General features: G+C 38.1%; 1 protein-coding gene across 1 annotated transcript in view; it reads left to right on the top strand.

Annotated features, from left to right (window-relative positions):
- The first annotated feature begins 1,707 nt into the window (after nucleotides 1-1,707).
- col6a1 (collagen, type VI, alpha 1) overlaps nucleotides 1,708-25,074 on the top strand; it is a 34,683-nt gene continuing 11,316 nt past the window's right edge. The window contains 25 exon segments of the mRNA XM_053634447.1: nucleotides 1,708-1,978; nucleotides 4,076-4,202; nucleotides 4,608-4,811; nucleotides 5,794-5,953; nucleotides 6,165-6,278; nucleotides 6,496-6,516; nucleotides 6,633-6,653; nucleotides 6,767-6,811; nucleotides 7,018-7,071; nucleotides 7,898-7,942; nucleotides 8,062-8,088; nucleotides 8,227-8,253; nucleotides 8,345-8,389; nucleotides 10,207-10,260; nucleotides 10,997-11,059; nucleotides 11,268-11,330; nucleotides 11,526-11,579; nucleotides 11,834-11,869; nucleotides 12,000-12,062; nucleotides 12,480-12,542; nucleotides 17,620-17,682; nucleotides 17,779-17,841; nucleotides 17,947-17,997; nucleotides 18,088-18,123; nucleotides 18,304-18,366. Coding sequence (XP_053490422.1) covers nucleotides 1,891-1,978; nucleotides 4,076-4,202; nucleotides 4,608-4,811; nucleotides 5,794-5,953; nucleotides 6,165-6,278; nucleotides 6,496-6,516; nucleotides 6,633-6,653; nucleotides 6,767-6,811; nucleotides 7,018-7,071; nucleotides 7,898-7,942; nucleotides 8,062-8,088; nucleotides 8,227-8,253; nucleotides 8,345-8,389; nucleotides 10,207-10,260; nucleotides 10,997-11,059; nucleotides 11,268-11,330; nucleotides 11,526-11,579; nucleotides 11,834-11,869; nucleotides 12,000-12,062; nucleotides 12,480-12,542; nucleotides 17,620-17,682; nucleotides 17,779-17,841; nucleotides 17,947-17,997; nucleotides 18,088-18,123; nucleotides 18,304-18,366 — 1,650 coding nt within the window. The 5' untranslated portion in view covers nucleotides 1,708-1,890.

Here is a 25,074-nt window from a genome sequence, read left to right as displayed (position 1 = left end):
AAAAGTCTGCTCTGTCCTGTAATAGTATTTTCAAACAGAAAAGAAGTGCTGCTTTGGGAAAGAACCGTTAGTCTACTGTCCTACATTTGCCACCAGGCAACTGTTTTCCTGCAAAACAAAAAATATTCACTGCACACACAGACACACAATTACACATCCATTCATCCATGCAGAGACCATCACCACACAAACACACATATACACAGCAAATGACTACATGCACCGAGCTAGACAGGTTGCACATACTGGACACCACCTACTTACTAGCCACTGGTGTTCCCTATTTACTCATGCAATATAGTCACAAGTTTCTCCTTTACCTCATCTTCCTTTGCAAGAGCTTGTATAGTCCTCAGTACAGCCAGAGCTCCCCATTAACATGGGAAAATTCCTGTACTGCTGGAAATTTTGCTAAATTTTTCCTTCTGCTTACTTTATATATATATATATATATATATATATATATATATATATATATATATATATATATATATATATATATATAAAACAGCACGTACAATGGACCCAGTGTGTCAAGCCTCACTTGATATTCATTCATTTATTCATAATAGACACTTTTTCATGTACAGTTTTATAAATTACACTGGCATATACATAAATCCATTCCAAATGACAGAATGGATGTTCAATGTATATTTAGCTAATACTTTTGATCATATTTAGGGTTATAATCTCACAGCTATGTCAATACTGTACAAAAAGTAACTATGATAAATAATTTTTTTTTTTTTCAAAGAAAAGAAAAGCTGCTCTGAGGGCTGATTTGAGCTTTGAATTGATTGATTGGGCGATTTGGGGTTTTTTTTTACTGATCAACATCCAAATGTGTAATTTGGTTGACAGTTTACATAATTATGACTCCTACTTATGACTACACATTGGTGGCGCTGTTTCTCTTTCAGGAACAGGAATATAAGCCTGGGCATGGCTTAGTTTCTGAGTCTCATCCAGTCACTCCCATTTTGGCGCTCAGTGAGTTCAGGTTGCTGGTCTAATGTTGAAGAGAAGCAGATGTTTGGAAAGCTCTTCCATTGTGCAGCAAAATGATCCATCATCAAACATCCTCGTTCCTCTCTCTCACATGCCCTGTCTGTGGATCTTTTTCTCTCTACACCTTATGTCACCACAGTACTCTAACATTTGAGATGTTCCAGACACACTTAAGCTCAGTTTCTCAGCTATTCTTTCACAAACACCTATGTCCATTTTCTGCCTAATCTTATATCAGAGCTCAGTCCAGAATTAGACTCACTTCATCAGTATTTCTCTTGCACAGGGCACATTAGGTGCAGTTTATCACACATACTGACATAAAGCTCATCAACTGCCTCCAGTTAAAGTGCAGTGCGGCATACAAGATTCTGTAGGTTTCTCTGGATGTCTTTTTAAGGACAGGACAGTGCAGAGAGAGGGAACATGCTGTTTCAGCAGTCACCACAGGGCCATTCATCTCTCCGAGGTCCGTTACACACCATTGGATTTTTACGTGCAATTCAAAGCACCATGCGCAATCACCAAAACTCCATTTTCACACTGAATGTTTTGGGTAGCATTATAAGTTTTGCCATTATGTTTCTTTTAAATAGCTGTAGTGATAGGGGGGAAAGTGCAGTATAGTAGGTATAGTAGAGAATGGAGGGAGGTTGAACTCCTCCTCCTGCTGGAAATCTTGGGCTGGGCTTTAAGGCGCTCCTGTGGACCTGCGTACTGAGAGGACGCGCCATCCCGCCGTTCTTATCCGCTACTGCAGCCATTAAACCCAAGTATAAGTATTTAAAATATTAAACGTCTCCGTCTTCACGACCTTTGACTGCGTCTTCCCCTGTCACCGCTTTGCACGGTCATCGTGCAAGGACTTGCAAAAGGGCCATGGCGCAAAATGGGTTTCTTTTAACGGCACTTCTCTTTTGCTCGGCGTGGGCAGGACTTTTGGCTCAGGACAAAACTAAGTTCAGAGGTAATGGTCTCTCATTCTCTCTTTGACTGGTTTGATATATATATTTTGACATTTTGAAGTTGCACTATTTCTCCTTGTTGCCGAAATCGGCGTTTGGACACGTGTCTGTGCGTAAAAGCTTCGTGGAAAGCGCGTTACTTATTCATGTCAGCATTTGACCGTTATAAAATATAGCAGATCTCACTCTTTTTTCTGTCATGGTGTTAGCAGTAAACCAGCGTAGGATGAATCTTTGTCATGCTTTAAGAAAGTGATGAAGGTGGTGCGCTATGAAGACTGTGTGATGGTGAGATATTGGAGCGGCAGTGCAATGCGCAAGTCGCGCTTCGAAATGGTGATGCTGCGTCAAGATGGAGGACAAGCAAGTGTTTTATTTTAGTTTATGTAGATAATATTATTTTGTAGATCATTATTGATAGTGTTTTGATTTGGGTGTTTGATACGTTGCCTTAAATTAAGTGCTGAAAGTGCATAAAGCACAGGCCTCCAACTGGGTTTGCGTGCATTATACTCCATAAATGTTAGCCAAATATGGCAGGATGCAAATATTACATTTTTAGTTTGTTAAAGACTGCTACTATTGATATTATATTTTAACTTATTCTAACACTTATGAGTCATGTGACCAGGTCATGTGATGCACATGCATAACTAGGTAGGCAAGATGGTAGCGTAGTGCCATGTTTTATGGCTTTGGATTGAGTTTGTTTTGGGTTTATCAAACATTTACTGTAGATACACACATCTGTGCTTAGTCAATTATATGATTTATTTTTTTTTTAAAATTCACATACCACTGACTCTTCAGGATTCCTTTTCTTAATCTATCACTCCCGTGTAAACTCTACAACATACACTCACCATCCACTTTAATAGGAACATCTGTACACATCTCTGCTCTTTAATGCAGTTATCCAGTCAGTCGATCATGTTGCAGCAGCACAATACATAAAATCATGCAGACACAGATCAACAGCTTCAAACATCAGAATGTAGATAAACTGTGATAAAAAAAAAGTGTGAAAAACCGTGGCATGGTTGTTGGTACCAGATGGGCTGGTTTGAGTATTCCAGAAACTGCGGATATCCTGGGATTTTCACACACAACAGTCTCTAGAGTTTACACAGAATGGTGCAAAAAAAAAACCCCAAAAACATAAAAACACTGATTAAGGGACGGGTCTGTGGGTGGAAACGCCTTGTTGATGAGAGAGGTCAGAGAGGAAAGGTCAGATTGAGTCAAGCTGCCAGGAAGCATATAGTAACTCATATAATCACTCATTACAAACGTGGTGAGCAGAAAAGCATCTCAGCATGCGCAAAACATTAAACCTTTTGGTGGATAAGCTACAACAGCAGAAGATCACATTGGATTTCACTCCTGTCAGCCAAGAACTGGACAGTTGAAAATCAGAGGAAAAATATCACGTCTTCAACTATCTAATTTGGGTGAGTCTGTGCCCATGATAACCTCAGATTCCTGTTCTTGGCTGACAGGAGTAGAATCCAATGTGGTCTACTGCTGTTGTAGCCCATCTACCACAAGATTCGAGGTTATGTGCATGCTCAGATGATTTTCTGCTCACCACAGTTGTAAAGAGTGATTACATGCATTACTATAGACTTCCTGTCAGCTCAGACAGGTCTGGGCATTCTCCTCTGATCTCTCTCAACAACAAGGTGTTTAGCCTTTTTGTTTTTGTTTTGTTTTTTTGCATTATTCTGTGTAAAATCTAGAGAGTGAAAATCCCAGGAGATCAGCAGTTTCTGAAATACTCAAACCGGCCCATCTGGTATCAACAACCATGTCACGGTTAAAGTAGCAGAGATCATACTTTAACCCCATTCTGATGTTTGATGTGAACATTAACGGAAGCTCTTGACCTGTATCTGCATGATTTTATGCATTGTGCTGCTGCCATATGATTGGCTGATTAGATAATTGCATGAACGTTCAGGTGTACAGGTCTTTCCTAATAAAGTGTATGGTGAGTCTATGTACACAGTAATGTTTGAGTCTATTTGTAAACAACTGGTTCACGGTTTGATTTGTTCTTCTTAAGTTCACTCTGTAACTGATTATTCCTCCCACTGTAGAATGCCCTGTGGACCTGTTCTTTGTGCTGGACACATCGGAGAGCGTGGCCCTTCGAGGCGTCGCACACTATTATTTCAACAAGATCAAAGCCTTCGCTACACGCTTCATCGATGAACTGAAGGATTTGTACGTGACGTAGATGAATGTCCATGCACACATAGCACTTAACTGCAACAAATCATTTGTGTGACACTGAATGATATTCACATTTGATCTCTGAATGTAAAACGCTGTACCATATATTTATTCAAACTCTTAATGTGATGCGATCTGATTACCGATGAATTTGTTGCCTTGAAAACTTCCTTAGTACATCATGCCACGAAAGTCATAATTTAAAGAAGTGAATATCATTTCCAGAACTCTCAACAGTCATTCAACTGATCTTAACATGAGGATTCCCTAGAAATTGCTACTTTAATTTAACTCATTCGGACTACAGTATTTCGTGGATATTCAAATAGATGACATTGCTGTACTGACATTGATTTGATTGCATGGAATGTTAAACAAGTGTTCTTTTTTTGCCAGTCGCCAACCATGTGATCGATATCTATCCTGGAATTCTGGAGCGTTGCACTACAGTGATGAGGTCGAGCTGGTGAAAGGCCTGACGGAAATGAGTCCGGGAGGTCGCAGCGCACTTAAAAAAGCCATAGATTCCATTAAATATATCGGCAAGGGAACATACACGGACTGTGCCATTAAGCAGGGTATTGCAGAGCTGCTCATAGGGTGTGTACATATACACATACACACACACATTTCAGATACAAGAACAATGATTATGCAGACTGTATATTTGCTTGTCACACAAAATGAACATACATAGGTCTCACAACAACACATGATCTTTATTTACAAAACTCTAATTAGAAATTGTGCATTAGACAGTAGTAGTAGAAGTGCTGCAAGGTCAACAACGTTTCCGGAGTAAACAATGTTCTTTTAAAGGAATACTCCGTTGGGTCCCCCCGCCCCCCAATCTTTCCATGGTATCCATAGCATTTTGACACATTTTCTTTTTCCTGATAAAGGAAGAGAAAACCCAATTACTCAATACTCAGTTACTTATGTTTGAACTACTAGGTCTGGTTACTTATTCATTCATGTGGTGTCAGATTGACACAACTCCCTTAGGGCTATCTCTGAAAAGACTAAAGGCCCAATTTGCTAAGTAAACGCGCTTATGTTATATGATATAATGCATGTACAATAACTGAGTGTGTTGTGGGAGATTTAACATGAAAACGTTTTTTTAAAAATGGCATCCTGTACAAAGATGTGGAAAAGAAACAATATTAAAATGAGAATAACAGTATTCCTCTTCGTCTTAAAATAATGTCATAATTTAAAAAAAATTGGATATTCCATAATCTTCCCAATACTAAAGCTAAGATACCCTATTTTTTTTTTTTTTTTTTTTTTTTGCAGTGTTCAGTTTAGTTAATTTATAATATGCAGTCACTCTTTCCAAAGTGACCTCTGGTAAATCACACAGAGGGTGTAACAATCTAAATTGGATAAGTATTATTAATATTAATGTTATTATTATTAATTAATAACAATTGGTATTAATTTGCTTGGGAAGATACAGCCTGGTTGTAGTTATTCTCTAAACTGTATGTGTTTTTACACATGAAAATTAGAGATTAGATTAGAAATGGCTGCAGTATCCTTGTAATTTCCTAATTCCACGTACTGTTTTTGTTTCCAGTGGCTCTTACTATAATGAGAATAAATACATTGTGGTTGTGACGGACGGTCACCCAGTCAGTGGTTATAAAGAGCCCTGTGGAGGGATTCAAGAGGCAGCAAACGAGGCCAGGCAGCATGGCATCAAAGTGTTTTCTGTGGCCATCTCCCCAGACCAGGAGGTACAGCTCTCAGACCCAATAATGTTTTCTGGTATTTCGGCGGAAAAAAATCAATTCATAGTGTGTGTGTCCCCTTGAAGAGTATATTCGGAAGGTGTGAAGCGGGAGATGTTCTATATATTCAAGGCAAGCATTTAGACCGATTCATAAATAGGTCTAATTATAACTGTTCTTTACCTTTCCCTACCTTTGTCACGCCTCTCTGTCTTAGGAGTCAAGATTGTCCGTCATTGCCACAGACCCGAGGTACAGGCAGAACTTCACCGCTGTGGACAGCACCAGTTCCACACAGATGAACACAATCCACACCATCATCGACATGATCGTGAGTCCACCTACAGAGAATGTCACCATGTTCCTCTGAATTTTTGTGTCTAGTTGAACTTTATAATAGGATTACTATGGTTTCACAGTGAAGGAGTAAAATTTCCTATTTGAGGACGTCAGCATTCTAATTAGATATCACTGTATGGATTATTTGGATTGGTTTTGGTTTTGCTAACTGTGTTTCTCTTGTTGTTTGTTTTCCAACCGATGACCAGACCAATGAAACAAAGGATGTGGTATGTTCATTTACCATACTTTGTTTTATAATAATATCTTTGCATATATTTGCATCTATTGTCCTAAAGAGTATTCTAATGGATTAAACTTCTTTTTCTCACCTCTTTCTTTGCAGTGTTGCTCCTTTGACTGCACTGTGAGTATTACTGGTTACTCCTCATCATACCCCTGTGAAAAAGTGATTACTTTCACTGCAGAGGCTGCATTCTTTTAATGGTTTTATATGATTTTTATTTATTTTTTTGACAGGCACCGAGTGGTAACCCTGGCCCACCTGGTCTTCCTGGGAACAGAGTAAGTTTTAATGTATTGTATACATGAACACATTGTAACGCCATCATTATATCAGTGCAAATGTTCTTACATTTATCCCATTCAAATTGAATTCTTTTTATTTATTCATTTTGTCTTCATGTATTTATTGACAGTCCTTGAACAGTTACATATAGCATGGGTTGTGTACACATGTCATCGCTAATGTTCCTGTTATGTCTTGACAGGGGGAGCCTGGAAGACAAGGGCTGCCAGGAGAGAAAGGAGAAGCTGGGCAACCGGTAACCCACCAATTACATCATATCATATCGCCTTGTGTCTCTCCCTCATAGCTTCACTACACTTACAGAACACATTCACATTCACTCCCGCTCATGTAGACAGATAAATTAGACCTATGAATTTCTGCAGTGATTGCTCTACTAAAGTGTTATATTTCTTCGTAGTCATGTAGTTTTTCAGCGCTCATATTTTGAGCAGTTGTTTAACTGGCTCTCCCAATTCCACTTGAATGACTTAGCAAAGTTTTGTAAGCCCGACATCTTGCAGCATCCACAGCTGTTACAGTAAGGGTCTTACATTATACAAATTCCCTCATTGCATTCCCTCGCACCACACTGTTCTGGAACAGGACCAGCTTCCACATTAAACAGTATATGTTTATTAAGCCAGCAATTCCATTACTTTTAGGCAAATGTTTATAACTGTGTAGGCTCAACGTAATTTATAGTATAAAGCAATTATAAATAGCCAATCCTGGGTAAGCCTAGAAAAGTCTAAGGATTAGATGTTATAGACAGTGCTGCAACTACGGCCAGTTTCATGATGAGAATACAGTTATAGGTTATAAACCCATATTTTATATTACTTGTAAGCACCAGGCTGGAAAGTAAGTATGAGTTCCTGTGAGAATTGTACACCAATTCTAGTAGAGCTGATTTTACTAATCGCACCAGTTTGTAATCAACATGATAACATCCATCATGGAATTACATGAAATAGTTGGAAAGTTGCTCACTAACCTCTGTATCATACTTGACTAATGATCCATGGTTTTATTATCACATCTGTTGTGGTGACATTTGTTGTTTTTTAATCATCTGATAGGGACGTCCTGGTGATCCTGGTCCACTTGGTTATCAAGGCATGAAGGTTTGTCTTTGTAGTTCTCCTAAAAAAGGAAATGTTTATGTTTAACCTCATTTACGATTTGGCAAGTGTTCCCTTACTGAAAAGGTAGCTCATCTATTTCCTTCTGGACTTTCTCTTAGGGAGACCAAGGAGAAAGAGGATACAAGGTGAGAAGCCACACAGTCAGAGCGAAAATCTGGTTAATTTGATGGTTGAATTGGTTGAGCTTTTTTTTTTTAATTAATTTTTTAAATTATTTTTTAGATTAATACATGCTAATCTAATCTAGCTCTTTTCTTATGCAGGGAGAAAGAGGCCACAAGGGCTTCAAGGTAAGATTACAGTCACTCATTAGGACTCCTTTTCTGTAAATTTGTACACATATTTTGCTCAAGTTATAATATTGCTCAATTCACCTTGCAGGGTGACAAAGGACAGCCTGGAAGAGATGGAACTGATGGGCGTAAGGTGAGGTGTTTTTTTTTTATTATTAGTATTTGATTGTTTTCTAGTTTCGTCTTTTGTAAATTGTGTAGAGTGTGTGTAATGAAATAGTAACGTTATTACTTCCCTGGGTGTTCCTCATGTGTGTATGTGCTGTATTATCTGCTGCCATGTGCCTGAGAGCTATATCTAGATATTCTGCTTTACATCAACCACAACAGAAAAAAATGAATAAATAAAAATCAAACTACTTTAAAAAAAATAAAATAAATAAAAATAAAAATATTTACATATAACACTGACAGTTTAACATATATTGAAGTTTTTAGAATTGTTGGATCTTTCAATGATTCTGAAATCACCTTTTGACGGTGGGCCTAATCATAAAGCATGAAAGGCAGGGTCATGCAAGAGGGAAATTGAAAATGCAGCACAAACCAGGAAAAGCAATCTGTACAGTGCCTTTGCTTATCATAACAGTATTGGCACTGCTGACTATTCTGTAAATCGGTGGGTTGTTTTAACAGACTGATTATTTTTTAATGGATGCCAATGATGTTTGTGTTTCATCTGTGCACATAAAAAGGGCAGATGCAGCAGGACAGATGGGTACTGTTTGTTCCACATCTGGTGTAAATTTAAAGGCTCGTTAAAATAGAATCAAAACTAAACGATGATTCATAATAGCTTTCTGTGTGAAATGGCCTTTATTATCCAAGAGTTGGCCTTTAGTTAGTCTGTACAGGATTTCATTGAGTTTTATTTGTGATTGTTGCAGCCAAAAGCCATTTGATTTTGCTGCGGCGTTTTGCGAAATTTGCGATTCAATTTGCAGAGTAATTTTGTGCTTTTTTTACTGCGTGAAATTGTTTTGCACGGTCTTTCACAGTGATGTTTGTTGGTAAAGGACATCTTTTAGCTGTACTCATGTTTGACGCACGTGAACTGAAGAGGGCTTTGACTGAATGCGATGACATCATGTCACGCGTCTTGGCCAAAATCTGCGGTAATTTAGAAAAATGGCAAGCTTCTCCGAATATTGCGGGACTGTAAATAGAAACAGAAATCTACTAAAATGTAAAAGTACAACGTTAAATATTACAATAAGCAAAACAAAAATAGCCAAATATAAATAACCATGAAATAATCAAACCGTAAATAGCGTTCTCAATTCTCAATTTTTCCCATTTCACAGAAAGTGGGATCCAGTTACTTTCACTTTCTCTCTTGCATGGCTTCTTTTGATGTGTTACATAATTCTACATACACACAGTTCTCACAAGTACACAGTACCAGCACTGTTTACTGTTTATTATTATAGTGTGCTGTTCATTGCAGAGCTTCAGAATTACTTAATTGTTCGCTAAAATCATTCAAATGCCTGTATTAGTATGATAACTATATTTAACCCCATGTTTTAAAATCATTTTTGAATTTTGGATATTTGTATTCAAAATAAAAATGTGTGTACTTGTATCGAATTCTCCACATTTGTGACAGTACCATTAAAAAAATCGACATAAAGTGTAATGACAGAATATCAGCAAACTACTTAATGCTACCATTAAAATGAAAAATATTGAATTCTGTAAGTGAAATGTAATGGTATCTCATTAAAAACATATCTCTGTGCTGCACCGCACACACTCGGAAACCCCCATTTTATCAGGTCATGTTGCTCTTGTGTGTTTTATGTCAGGCATACCCTTTTATATTACATTGTTTGCCAAATCAGCAGCTGCTTCAGATTCCTCTTGAGTCTTTTTCCTCCATCCTGTGCTTCATTATTATCCATATCAAGCTCAATATTTATGTTGGAGTGTGTTTGTTTTGTCTTACAGGGTGAGCCAGGGTTTGATGGTCTACCAGGTTGCAAAGGGTCACCCGGGCAGGATGTAAGTGTATACCTTTTCAGGATTTTAAAGTGTGAAAATTTCTTCTTACAAGTGTGTGTGTGTGTGTGTGTGTGTGTGTGTGTGTGTGTGTGTGTGAACTAGGCGATTGTAGGTTCCTGCTCTGCAGCATGACCTCATTGGGTCACAACCTTACAGAAGTAAAAAACAAATAAATAAATAAAAAATCAGTCTGCGCTGATCCGTTGTAATGCAGATGTATACTCTTGCAGTATTGCCATGGTAGCATGATAAATATTTTAAAAGGATAAGACCCCCTCCGAGGATTCAGTGTATATTAGGATTTTTTTCTCTGTTAAACATCTTCTGCTGAATAACGTGTAGCTATAGAGCCTCTTCTTCAGCAATCCGTGGTTGGCTGAGATGCAGCCTTATTTCATATCCATAGCCGATTGGATAAATCTATGGAAGTACCGCCCCGTACACCAAACAATTGCATTTTTCTTAAGTCAGTCAGACACTATGGACTGAACAGCTGTTTATGCTCAGCTTGCATCTGGAGTGCAGGACTGAGGATGTTTGCCTCTCAAAGAGTCAAACATTTACCAGACCTGACATTCTGGCCACTCTCTGAGATCATACACTAGACTGTTTGTACATTATTTACATTCTTTAATAAGTCTGATTAAAGACAAGAGTGACTTTTCAGTCTAGATCTGGTGACAGAAACCTACAGTTGTAAGCAGTCCTACGGGACATTTTTCTTCCTGTTTTATAGGGTTTGCAAGGGGAGCCAGGCCCGAAAGGAGACCCTGGTCCTTATGGACAAAAAGGAGCAAACGTAAGGAACTGATTCTGTGTCTATGTTTTTTGCATTGTCAGCACTGGAAAGAAATTCCACTGGAATTGATGTTGAAATGATAACAATATATTACTAGTTGGGTAAAATATACCCTTGTTTCACCTGTTTCCTAAATGATTTCAAAGAATAATGGAGACCATGATTGAGAGTTTTCTGTTATCTGAATCTGAATGTGTCTTCCTCTTAGGGAGAGTCTGGTGCAGATGGTGGAGCAGGGAGACCTGGTAACTATGGAGACACTGGAGACAAGGTACACACCTTACAATCTTTGATTTTGCTCATAGTACGTAAAATCATTTTAGTGCATCAAGCCAGCTTTATAGCGCATACTGTAGTCCATGAGAGCCACAGCTGTTTTTAAGTGCCACGATTCTGTTCCTTTATGACCCTTTAGGACGTTGTCCCATCACCTCATCTGTGATGCTTTTTTTTTGTTTTTTTGTAGGGTGACAGAGGACCAAGAGGAGCTAATGGGGATAAAGGAGAAAGAGGAGATGATGTAAGTCTTCTGCCCATGGATTCCTAATTTACTTGATTTTGCCTCATAAAATCCACCAAGCAATTTAATTGATTTGATCTAAGCTGAGAAGCATGCCAGTTCATGCCGTGTAACTGTTGTTCCGAGTATTGTGCGTTCGTGTGAAACTGATCATGTGTGTCAGTGTGCACATGTGCTGTTGTTTTTCATTAGGTGTGTGCTCTACATATTATAGGCCAATGATGAATAACAGTGATGTGTTTTCTGTTTTTTAGGGGGCACAAGGACCAGATGGCCCAAGAGGCGAAAGAGTAATGATATTTTCATTGGTTACACTTAGAGGCCTGTTCTTTTAGTGCTAGATTTGATGGTGTAGACATGTGCTGTGTAAATGGTAGGATTTCTATGAATAAAACATTTTGTGTTTTAATCCTTTTGTAGGGTATAGCAGGCGAGAAAGGTGAACAAGGCTCCCGTGGGAACAGAGGACCCAGAGGAGAACCTGTAAGTTTTTATGCTACTCTTAGGGATGTTAGCGTTATCAGAAGTATAGTTATAGTTATAGAGATATATTTGTGATCGGCTTTGCCATATTCTTTATTCACATTCACGCAGGTAGTTTATAAACAGATGAAATGTTAGTAATAATCTCATAGGAGTGTAGATTTTATAGCCATCAGTGTAAAGACACGATTGTTTAGAACATTGGTTCTAAAGTGTAGTTTATGTAAGACTGTCTTCATCTGCTATTGTTGCTTATATAAAAAGATTATGAGACATTTAGGAAGAAATACATATATTATAACTGTTTTAATTTAAGGGAAGTATGTAATTTTGTACCAACCAGACCAGGCTTATAACGTAATGCACCAAAAATGAATGAATTAATAATTTGTTTAAAGTGATCTTTGACCTTTGTAGGGTGAGCCAGGTCCTCGGGGCGAGACAGGACGTGAGGGATCATCTGGACCTAATGGTGACCCAGTAAGTGACAAAGCCATGCATGCTATAGCTAATCTGACCTAAGCCCTAACACTTAGTAGTAGTAGTAGTCAACAAAATGTAATTTTCTTCAGAGATACAGTGGGTATAGGTTCAAAATCCTTAAACTTCACCAATGGATTTTATTTTTGTTCTTCATTACAAAGAAAAATTGTTGACTAATTAAAAACATGAAATATATGAGGATTGCACACAAGACTGAGGACTTGGTTGACCATATGATATGTGAGTATTCTGTTCTTCGAAGAGGGCTGAAAGCTAGAAGCTGATCTCAGAGCTCAGGCATTTTGTGAGGCCCCCATTTGTCTAAAGTTACAGATGTTGGTTAGGAGGCACACCAGAGAGCAGAGGAAGTGTCCATTTTAACTGATTTAGGTGATGAGTTGATATGAGAGGTGTAAAAAAAAAAAAAAGGGTTTTAAAGGTTTTAAGATTTACAGTTTATTGAGCCTGACTGTTTCCCAGATGTACACAGTAACTCAATCCAAACCTAAGTAACTGACTTATTTTAAGGGATCCTTTAGATACATGTTATCATTTGATTATTTCTTCTGCTTTTATCTCAAATTCCACCTAGTTAATGTCAGTTGTCAGCAGTAGAAGGTTGCATTTTTCACTTTAAATGTTCAATTCGACCAGCTTGTCAGTATCAGGGGCCAGCTGCAGGGTTTCATAGTATTGTGTTACAGTGTGACTAAATCATGATTTAGCAAACCTAATCAGAATTTCATGACCGTGAAAATTAGACTGAAATTTTAAAATATTTCCAGCTATTATTTTGTTAAGATAGTGGATGAATAGCTTAATTCAAACATCCATTCTAAATCTCTGAGCCTCTCAGATCACTATTGAGATAAAGGGTCAGTTTACTAAAAAATGTCTCTTTACTAAAAAATTTAGGGCTGAAACCAATACTATCTTCATAATCAATTAATCGCTAATCGGACTGGGGGAGGCTTTCAGTACTATTTTTTCGCTTATTTAAAATAAAATCCAAAAACCGAGTGTTACAAATATAAACTTCAGACTATATGTTTAATTATATATATATATATATATATATATATATATATATATATATATATATATATATATATATAATGCATAAGTATTTATGCATTGTTGTTTATGGATGCAGAGAAAAGCACTGATAATTAAACTACAGTCCTAAATGAAGTACCAAAAGATCACTCCTGTTATAATAAACAACAGAAGTTAGACTGTATCTTGCAAATACAGCATATAATGACAACAAACCTGAATTAAACTAAACCTTTTAAGCAACTCGTAGTAGTTTCCCCAACCCCTTACAGGCCGTGTAGCATTTTGGATACAAACATATGTTTAAGCTCGTGCATAAACTGTTGTTTGTCTGTGCTAGACAAGCTCTCTTTTGTAAAGTTTGATCTTCTTCGTTGTGTTTAGTGTAAAATGATCCCCCGTCTTATAGGACTTGGGTTGCACACTTTTTGCTGCTGTCACTCGATGATTACGCCTCTGTCTGATGGTGACTGAGGTCATGTTGAGCATGAAAGGTAACGGTGACAAACAGTAAACTGAAGAAAGTCATTGTCGGTGACTCTGGGTATCTGCTAAAGCTAGCGGCGTTGTGTTACTTGAGTTTGACGTCATGTGCCATCGCCTAAGAAGTGGCTTGTGCTTCCAGGTAGTAAAAAATCACTAGTGTTCCATTTGAGACGATTTAACCTTTCTAAAATTCATACACTAGATTGTAGAGTACACAATGCATAGTATAAGTGTATAGTACTTCATTTGGGACCCATCTTTATTATTTATTCTCCAAAGCCTGTTTTCGGAACTGACGTAACGTAGTGAGTAAGCGCACCCCGTGCCGTGCGCAGACAAAATAATCAATAATGAGATTGGTTGACAAAGATTTTCATAATCGATTATTATCGATTATTGATTAGTTGTTGCAGCTCTATAAAAAATAAACTACTTAATTAAATAAATAAAACCATGCATGGTGGGGTTTTTTGGTAGGGTAAAAGATTCTTCACTGCAAAAAATGTCATTGTAGCAAGTGAAAATATCTTAAATATATTCACATTTATCTAGTATTTCAAATATAAGATTATTATTCCTGTTTGTAGACATTTTACTAATTTCAAGCTTGAAATTTTCCTATTCTATTGGCATATAGTCTTCGAATTTTTTTTGTTTACTATATTTACGTTATTTCCACTTGCTAAGATGTAATTATTTGCAGTGCATGGAAAAAGATAAAATACTGTGGTAACATACTCGGAACACTTAAGGTGATATTTAAAAAAAAAAAAAAAAGGTTTCAAAATGCATTTTTAATAATCAGAGTGATCACCCCGTACATTATTTTTTTCAAAACTTGAATTTGAATTAAACTGAATTAACTTCACAGGTCAAGGTTTATTAAGAATCTACTAAAGAGTGTGTCTGATGCCTCTCATCACACCTCCCTTCTCCAACATTCCATTTTAAAGAAGAAAATTTAATTTGTGTTTAGTGATCTCTGTGCAACTACTGTAGTGACTTAAATGCTGTAACATACATGGCATATTAAATTCAGGGTTTTCTTATGTTTTCTTTTGTGTGACCTACCTAAGTACAAATGGACTGACTGCAGTTTAATTATTTAACTTTCACTGGCACAACATTTTTTTTTCCAGTTGGAAAGGCTAAGAAAAAAGATGAAGTTGGAAATCTTGATGTGTTTTGTAATATATGAGTAAAAGCCACTGCTTTTTCCAAATCCATTTGGTTCTCTCTTTTTTTTTTCGTGTCAAGATTCCATCTCTGGAAAAAATAAATGCTGCATATAAACAATAGTGAAGTTTCTATGGAGTCATGAGGGTATTTCTGGCTTATGACTCAATAATAAAAATCGGTAGAAAGTTGAACACTAGACAAGTGTAACTTTTGTGCGAATTTTTCATATGGGTGTTCCATGCGTTCCAAAGGGCATGCAAACACACACTGGAATTTTTTGGTATATTTCTGTCTGAAAACTACAGGCTTTCCTAAACTGTAATATGTTTTTCATTGAATCTCAACCTGAAGTAATGTTCTGGCATTTTAACCTCTGGTTACCCCTAAAAGTGAAAAGGAAGAAAATTGCATTTATAAACTCATTTCCACATCCAATGAGACAAACATGGTGATTGTCTAATAAGCACTGAAGACCTTTGTGTGATTTTCTGTTAAATACATTATTGTTCATTATGGTATTGCTCATAAATCACACTTGGATGATTTAAAGCATGCAGTGCTATTTAATTGAAAATGAAATCAATGTGGTGTACATTTTCCCATTATTGTTGTTTGCCACCAAATAATTAACAATAAGTACTAAATGGCCATTTCAGCTCAAACAAAGGGGTGGTCTCTGACTTTTGCACAGTACTGTAGCTATTCAATAACTAGAAAAATCCAATTTTGTTTAAATTGATTTTTGTTTTTGGTTGTTTGCCAGAGTGATATATGATGAGTTTCCCAAACCACATAACACATATATTGGTACACCAATGGATTATTTGTAATCAATTATGTGTTTAGTTTTGACTAATCATAATAAATTATTAGGTATATACAGTTGATGAATTAATGGAAAAACCAACATAAAGTGTCTTAATAAAATTGCTGAACGGTCACAGCCACAATTTAGCAGAACAGCTTCAATGCATCTTCACATACCTAGTCTCTGGAACTATTATAACAGTTAATATAATAGTTAGAGTAGTTGTTTTATCTTTTGCTATGATATTTGAAATTTAGCTAAGATGCATCCAATTCCTGTTGATTGTCCTTGAGATGTTTCACCAGGGTGATTAAAGTGTATATGTGGTACATTCAGCTGATTTGACATGACTGGGAATGGCAGACACCTCTATGCAAAGCCCCAGCGCTGAAAGAGCAAATAAACAGCCATGAGGACAATAGAATTATCCATAAAGACTTCAAAAGATAAGATCTTGGATTGGATATTGAAATTTAGCTAAGATGCATCCAATTCCTGTGGATTGTCCTTGAGATGTTTCACCAGGGTGATTAAAGTGTATATGTGGTACATTCAGCTGATTTGACATGATTGGGAATGGCAGACACCTCTCTATGCAAAGCCCCAGCGCTGAAAGAGCAAATAAACAGCCATGAGGACAATAGAATTATCCATAAAGACTTCAAAAGATAAGATCTTGGAAGGTAGTCTGCAGAAGGGAAGCAGAAATGTTCTGAAGTTTTAAAGGTTCCAAAGAACACAGTGGCTTCCAGCATTTTTAAATAGACTATTCATAACCAACCACCCAGCCAAACAGGAAACGAGAAAAGCACTTAGGGAAGGATCTACGAACCCAAATGTCACTTTGAAACAAATCTGGAGGCAGAGAATGCGGCAGAAGGACAAATAAGTCAACACCAATCAGGCCTTTATGGCCAGAAGCAAGCTATTTCTCACATGACCTCTCTCCAGAGGTTTGCCAAAAGGCAATATTATATGGTTAAAACCCTGTGGTCTGATTCGCCTGAATGCCAAGTGTTATATCTCAAGGGGAACCAGGCACTGCTCATCACCTGGCCAGTTCATTCCTACACTGAAGTGCAGGATTGGCAGCTCTAGGGATGTTTTCAGCAGCAGGGACTGGGAGGTTTGTCAGGATTAAGGAAAAATTAATGGAGCACATTACAGAATACATAGCGATATCATTCAGGAAAACCTGCTCAAGGTTTATCCTCCCACACAACAATGACCTGAAATACACAGCCCAGACAATGCAGGTGTGGGTCCTTAAATTTTGTCCAGATTTTACTCAACATCCTTAATAAAGTACAGATTAAAAAGTCAGAATCCTTATATAAATTTGATATTTAATTTTTACAAATATTTACAAAATGTTTTTGCTTCTTCATTATGGGGTATTTTTGTTGATTGATGAGAAAAAAAAATCCATTGATCCCTGAACACTTTTGGACTGTGCTGTATATAATTCATTATCATAGTATATGAATTAAAGTATGAACTCACAAGTTATTTTCATTAAAAATCAAAATTTTCATTAAATCTCAGGGTGAGACAGGAAAGCCTGGGCCTCCAGGTTACCGTGGAGATGAGGGTCCCACAGGTCAAGAGGTAAGAGGTTTTAAAAAATTAGAACATGGCATTTTTTTGCTGTCTTACATACTAATGACAAAAAATCATTTACTATGTTCATCCTTTATTTTTTAGGGTAGTAAAGGACCCAGAGGAATCAAAGGTGCCCCAGGAGACAGAGGCCTTATTGGAGAGAGGGTGTGTTAGTCTTGTTCACTTTCTGTGTAAAATAACCAAAGATGCAGGTTTCCACAAACATAAGTCTACAAACTGGCCATTGTGATTATGTTGTTTAATCCATAGGGAGTAGATGGACCACCAGGAAATGGAACAGAGGGTTGCCATGGTTTCCAGGTATATCAGAAGTCTCGTAAAAACATGTACTCAAAAAATCTCAGTTGTTCCATGAGAGGTTGATTTATCTTTGTCTTTTCCCTGTCTTAGGGTTATCATGGTCCCAGGGGAGATCCTGGAGAGCCTGTAAGTATCAAGCAGTCAACAAAAAGTTTTCTCTTTCTTCCACTTCTGGTTGCTTTTACTAGCTTGCATCAGATAATACTAATGGCGAGATTATACATGATAAAAAGTTTGTTGCTTATGATTCTGAGAGACTCTAGACTCTAAAGCTAATATTTTTATTCATTCTCTCATCCTCTTCAGGGAAGCAGAGGAACACCAGGGCCCAAAGGGGATGACGGGGAACCCGGTGAACCTGGTTCAGATGTGAGTACCTACTGTAAGAAGAGGCTAACTAGTTTAGTGGCACTGGTACATTTGCTGTTCCCTTTCAAAGGGAACTCAATGTTGCATGAACTTAACGCGTGACTGGTATCTGAAGTCTGCGTAAAATCACACCAATTTATAGGCTTGCCGAGGTCAGGTGACGTGGCATTTAACGCGTCGTGTGACTATAAAATGGCGCCTGTAAACCTCGTCATCAGCTTCATTGTCTTCAGCAAAGCTGCATGTCATGTCATGTCATGTGTGAACAAATATTGCAAAAACGTTTCACTTTAGCTCTATTTTCCTTTATATATATATATATATATATATATATATATATATATATATATATATTATACATACATACATATATATGTGTGTGTGTGTGTGTGTGTGTGTGTATATATATATATATATACACATCCATATAGTGGGGGAAATAAGTATTGAACGCGTCAGCATTTTTTTTTTCAGTGAACATATTTCCAATGAGGCTATGTACATGAAATTTTCACCAGACATTGGTTAAAAACTCGAGACATCCAGAAACATAAAGAATTCACAACATTAAAGTCCATAAATAAAGTGTTGTATAATAAAGTGGAATGACACAGGAAAAAAGTATTGAACACGCTAAGAAAAAGCAGTTCTCCAAGGCAAGGTAAGGCAAGGAACCAGCTGAAATCCGTAAGTAATTATACCCCCTATCTGTGCAAATTAATATCAGCTGGGTTTGTAAATTGATGGTCTATAAAAAGGCTTTTTGTTACCAAGGTGTCACACAAGGAACATCTCATGATGGGTAAAAGCAGAGCTCTCCCAAGACCTTCACAACCTTATTGTTGCTAATCAAATTGATCGGATACAGACGTATTTCAAAACTTCCGAATCTTCCAGTAAGCACCATCGGGGCCATTATGTGCAAGCTCCTCACAAGATTTCTGACCAGGGAGAAGAATAGTCAGAAGAGTAGCCCAAGAGCCAGGGACCACTCGGAAAGAGTTCCAGAAACACTTGGAGGCAGCAGGTACCATCGTCACAGAGAAAACAAAGAAAACAATAGGCAATGTACTCCACTGCTCACGCTCACCCCGCAAGACTCCATTACTAAAGAAAAGGCATGTCGAAGCTTGTTTAAAGTTTGCTAAAACTCTATAAATACTGGCTATTAAATTCTGGGAGAGTATAGTCTGGTCAGACGAGAGCAAAATTGAACTTTTTGGCTTTTTTGGATGTTTGGACAGGAAATGGCACTGTACATCACTCTAAAAACACTATATCAACAGTGAAGTTTGGAGGTGGAAGCATCATGGTGTGGGGCTGTTTTTCATCACATGGTACTGGCAGACTTCATATAATTGAAGGAACGATGAATGGAGCCTTTTACCAGGAGATTCTTGAGAAGAATCTGCTGCCATCCACCAGGATGATGAAGATGAGATGTGGGTGGACCTTCCAGAAATAAAATCAAGGCGTTAGAATGGCCCAGTCAATCACCTGACTTTAATCCAATTGAACAAGATTTAAAGACAATATGTTTAGAAGAATGGGCCAAAATCACACCTGAATACTTGTTAATCATTCCGCTTTATTACACATAACTTTATTTATGGACTTTAATGTTGTGAATTCTTCATATTTCCAGATGTTTTGAGTTAATACTGATGTCTGGTGAAAATTTCATGTGAATAGCCTCGTTGGAAATATATTTACTGAAAAAAATGTTTAATGTTCATGTTTAATACCTATTTCCCCAACTGTGTGTGTGTGTGTGTGTGTGTGTATATATATATATATATATATATATATATATATATATATATATATATATATATATATATATAAATTATATATTGTATATTTCCCTCTTCTGTCACTATCCTGTGGAAACAGAATGAGTTAGGGAGAATTCAGAAAGTGCATTACTCCCTACTCACGCTATATTACAGAGGACACATTTTCTTTGTGAAGTGTCTGGGAGTGGAGCATGCTGCAGCAGGGGGCTGACTGCACTCTTTGTGAATTCTTCACAATGAAGCAGCTCCGCCCTCAGTTGTTGCTCTTCTCAGCCGAAGGGAGAACCGAAGGACTCCTGGGGGTCCTATATGGATCTGGAGAAGGAACCGGAGAAAGATCTCCAGATCCAAAATCTCCGGTACCGGGTTTTGGAGCTTGCAAAGTGATTTCTCCTTGTTGTATAGAGAGTAAACCCACCCTCTCTGACACTGAGGAGCCAGAGGGGGAGCCAGTGCATCATCAGAAAGCAGCTCTCAGTCCTATAAAGAGTTGCTCGAAGTGATCACTAGGGCAGTTGAGAAATTAAAACTAGACTGGCCTGGGGAAGAGGAAGATGCTCATGACAGGCTGGATGAGTGCTTCCTTCCCAGTGAAACAAAAATTCTCTCACACTACAGAAAACTCCCCTTTTTTCCAGAAGCGCACCATGAAATATCACGCTTCTGGGGAAAGCTGTATACCACCCGTGTTTATGACCCCAAGGCATCAGATTATTCGGCCATTGTTTTGAATGAACAGTACAGTTATTTTGCTATGCTGAAGGTGGAGGAGGCACTTGCGAGCTACCTCTCTCCATCGACGGCAGTGAAATTAAGGGGGTTGGCTTTGTCATCCAAGCTGTGTAAGACCACCTTGCCGTTGGTTGGCAAAGCCTTTGCAGAAGCGGGTCCCGCTTGTGGGTCCACGGATTTGTCTCTTCATGTGACCAAGCAAACGGCCCACCATATTATTCAATTTGGCGAAGAGGCACCTGTGGATCAGTCTCTCATAGGGGATAGAGGATTAGGTAAAGTCTCCCTTCTACATGCCCCTGTTACACCTTCTGGCCTCATCGGTAGCATGGTTAACACCATCATCGACAGGTTTTGGGAGGCAAAACAGCCAATAGCGGTGTTCAGCCAGTCCCTTCCCTGTTGTGTTGAGTTCGCTTGGGCATCTATGGGCCAGTACAAATGTGAGGGAGGCACAGAAGGTGAGCGTGGCGGCCCACCTCCCCTGCAGAAAGAAGGGGACCAGCCTGCTAGTATACTTGATTTAAGGATGAAGAAGAAGAAGAGGTCTTGATGGGCCACAGAGGGAGGTATCAGGGGACAAGAGGATGTTAGGGCAGTTAGCCCCCAGTATTACTGTAGGGCCCCCCTTGTCAATGTCATCCCAAATTTTCAGATTTCTCGGGTCAGCAAGCTGTCACAGGGCAATGAAAATCTTATGCTTTCCCTCCAAAATGTGGAACAGTTAACGTCACTAAAAGACCATCTGACAGCGTGGAGACTATTGCCAAATGTATCTCCAGTGTTCTGTCCACCATAGAAAAGGGTTACCAGGTCCAGTTCAGAGCTCAACCCCCACCCCCACCCCGTTTCAGAGGCATGCTCACCACAGTTTTCAACACTGAGCAGACCCCAGCGTTAGCTCAGGAATTAAGATCTTTCTTGGACAAAGGGGCCATAGAACATGTACCTTTCTCTCAAGGAGAGAGGATTTGTAGCCGTTATTTTCTAGTCTGCAAAAAAGATGGGAGTATGCAGCCAATTTTAGATCTGCGTCATCTAAACCGTACTTTTCGGACATACAGGTTCAAGATGTTGATGCTCAAACTTATTGTTCCACAGATTCAGTTTGAGGATTGGTTTGTGATGATAGATCTAAAAGATAGATCTAAAAGACGCATATTTCGACATAGAAATATTGCCCAGTCACAGGAACTTCCTGAGGTTCACATTTGGAGGCAACGCATATTGCATTCTTACAGGAATGTTTCTCAGCAGGGTTGGCTCCTTCTACAATTAGGGTCTACATGGTCGCCATTTCGGCCAGCCACACCCCTATTGATGGAGCTTCTGTGGGGCAACATCCTCTAATATCGAGGTTTATGCATGGTGATCAGACAGATGAGTCCCATCTGTAGACCACAGATACCTTGCTGGGACCTTTCTGTGTGGTCCTGGAAGGTCTGTCAGGCACCCTATTTGAGCCCTTAGAGTCAGCCTCAGAGAAGCTCCTGACTCTAAAGGTTGCTGATATTCCTGACATTGCTCCAGGCTTTTCTCTTCTTTTAAGTAAAAATGGAAAAGAACTTATGAATATACAAAGAGTTGAAACTTAAGCTTAATGTTTTAATCTTGAATAAACTGCCATTGTATTATTTGAAGATAAATAGTGTTGGTAGCAACTCTTAGATTGTTCTCCATTATGTGTGTCTTTTGGAAAGTCCAGGTTCAGCCAAGAATGCACTTTATTGACGCCAAACTCCTCAGCCACCATGCTGGTTGTAATAAGTCCCATATGTTTCAATCTGACAGAAGAATCTTCAGCCCTCACAAGATATCATGTGCATAGCCATTTGGACACATCAGTGTTTTTAAAATATTTTTTCAATATTATAATTTTTTTTATATATCTGGCAATATTATTCTGGAATCGCCATGTGATTTTTGGTTGGAGTATTTGGGTAAGGCTACATCAAAGAGGTTCCCTTGTTTCAGTACAAATTGTGCGCCGTGCATTACGTGTAGTTAGCAGTGTGAATAGCATTGGGTTTGTTGGGGAAATTTGCCCTAATGTACTACCAATATGCTGGGATGAATTGACTTAATAACTGACCAAAAGGGAAAGTAGAAGACAACGTGATGCAAAGGTAGCAAGGTGTTCCCTTTCCAAGCGAACTCTACGTAGCATTACAGTTGACGCTTTGGGAAGGCCTGAGGGTATGCTGTAAGATGAGACATTCTATGTTTGTTCAAGAAGTGTTTTTGTGCATATATACTTCACAGACATTTTTTGACAGACATGGTTCAGTATGGAATAGTGGGTATTCTCATACCCAAGCATCAAGCGTTCCCTAGGAAAGGGAACGTCTGGGTTACACCCTTTTCCCTGAGAAGGGTTTGAGACATTGCGTCTCATTGGCCATATTTTGTCATGCCTGCAAATTGTGTCTTCCTTCAAAAAATAGAAGCTGAATGATATAGTGTGTGGGTGCCTTATATAGTCTTTGTCACTTGTTTCTACTTTGCCACCTGACTGAGGCAGGCCATGATTTCACACATGGCGTGATTTCACACATATTCAGGCAACGTTTCTGCCAAGGGGTGTTCCCAAAGTGTCGAGCGTGATGCAATGTCTCGGCCCCTTCTCAGGGAAGAGGGTTAACCCAGACATTTTTGTAGAGAAAGCTCAGTTCAGAAGAAAATTAAGAAGATTAATGTTGCATCATATTAGAAGCTCAGAATGCTTAGAGTGGACAGTACACATTCTTCAGTGCTATCATTATTGGTTCTGAATTTAAATAAAACACAATTACACTCTTTACAACTGAATGGATACACTTCTGTTTGGAATATAGTTTTCTTTAAAGCAATGTGTTTTGTGCTATTTAGGAGTTGATGTGTTTGCACATTTTTCACTCTGTCTATGTTTACATGATGTTGGAAATTCAGTCCAATTGAATAAACAGTTCAGTTCCTCTGGGTTGGTAATGAAAATGGCTGAAAATGTTATGTGAAGAGTTCATTCTAGCAAGCTCATGTTTATTGTTCATGAGTCACGAAACTGGAGAAATGTAGTTGGAGATTCTGGTTCTGGCAGGACAGGACAGGAAATGTTAGATTATGTATAATCAAATATTTTTCTCCTTTACCAGTTTGTGTACTTTTGCAGAACTGTACTGTAATAACTTGCATTTTGATAAAGCTTATGTTCTCAGATCCAAATAAGGTAATAATGAGGGAGGGTATAGGCTGGCACTCGAACTAGAACTTAGGCCAACTTTCCCATGCAATGCAATGTAATATACAAGCGTGGCTCACACCTGGAGCCCATATGGTGACTTCACAGTTGGTTCGGTATATATTTGATGAATTGCTACACATGTTTGTATTCCAATATTGAGATCTTGTTTTGAGTGCTTTGGTGGGATTGGATATTTATATTGGATATATATATTAAATATATGGGCTCCACATATTTGTAGTTAGTCATATTTAAAAGTGCTGTCAATTAGGTGATTTCAGGCTCACATCATAACAACATTCAATTGAATGTAAAGAGTATGCTTGAAAAACAGTCTTGTTTGTTCGACTTTAGGCAAGCATGCTTTGTGCAGCTCCCTTATCTCACCATCTGTACCTCCCCAGTGTTTATGGGCTGAACCACATTTGACATAGCCAAGTAAAAATATTTCACATCAGCAAACCTTTGCTTAAAACAAGGATTGTGTGCAAAAAATGAGAGAAGATTAAAAAACATTTATACCATAACTTCAGTCATGTTGTTTGAACAATAATCTATTTATTATAATAATCACCTGAACAATAAGCACAATCTGAACAATAAATGTTTCAACTCAACCTTATAGGCCTCTTGATTAAGGGCCTTGTTTTTGGACATAAAGTGCAGCAGCAGACAGTTTTGGAGCACAGAAATATTGTGCTGACAAAAAAAATAAGCAATGATTAGCAAAATTAGGATGATTCCAAATTATTTTGTTTTACTATGTAGTTTTGAAGTCCTAAAAGCCTGGCCAAAAACTTTAATTTTTTTTTTTTTTTGCCCTGACAAGGTAAGAAATGGTGAACGTCTCATTGACCAATGGATGAACACACAATGAAACAATTCTGTTTTCTTCTGACAGTAAAAGCCTAAAACTGAGTGAACATCTTAGTTTAAAAAAGGTCAAGAATGTACTTGGCC

The sequence above is a fragment of the Ictalurus furcatus genome, chromosome 10 (assembly GCF_023375685.1).
Source record: "Ictalurus furcatus strain D&B chromosome 10, Billie_1.0, whole genome shotgun sequence".
In the NCBI taxonomy this organism is placed as follows: Eukaryota; Metazoa; Chordata; class Actinopteri; order Siluriformes; family Ictaluridae; genus Ictalurus; species Ictalurus furcatus.
The sequence above is the reverse complement of the archived record's forward strand: the minus strand, read 5'-3'. Positions and strand labels throughout refer to the sequence as shown.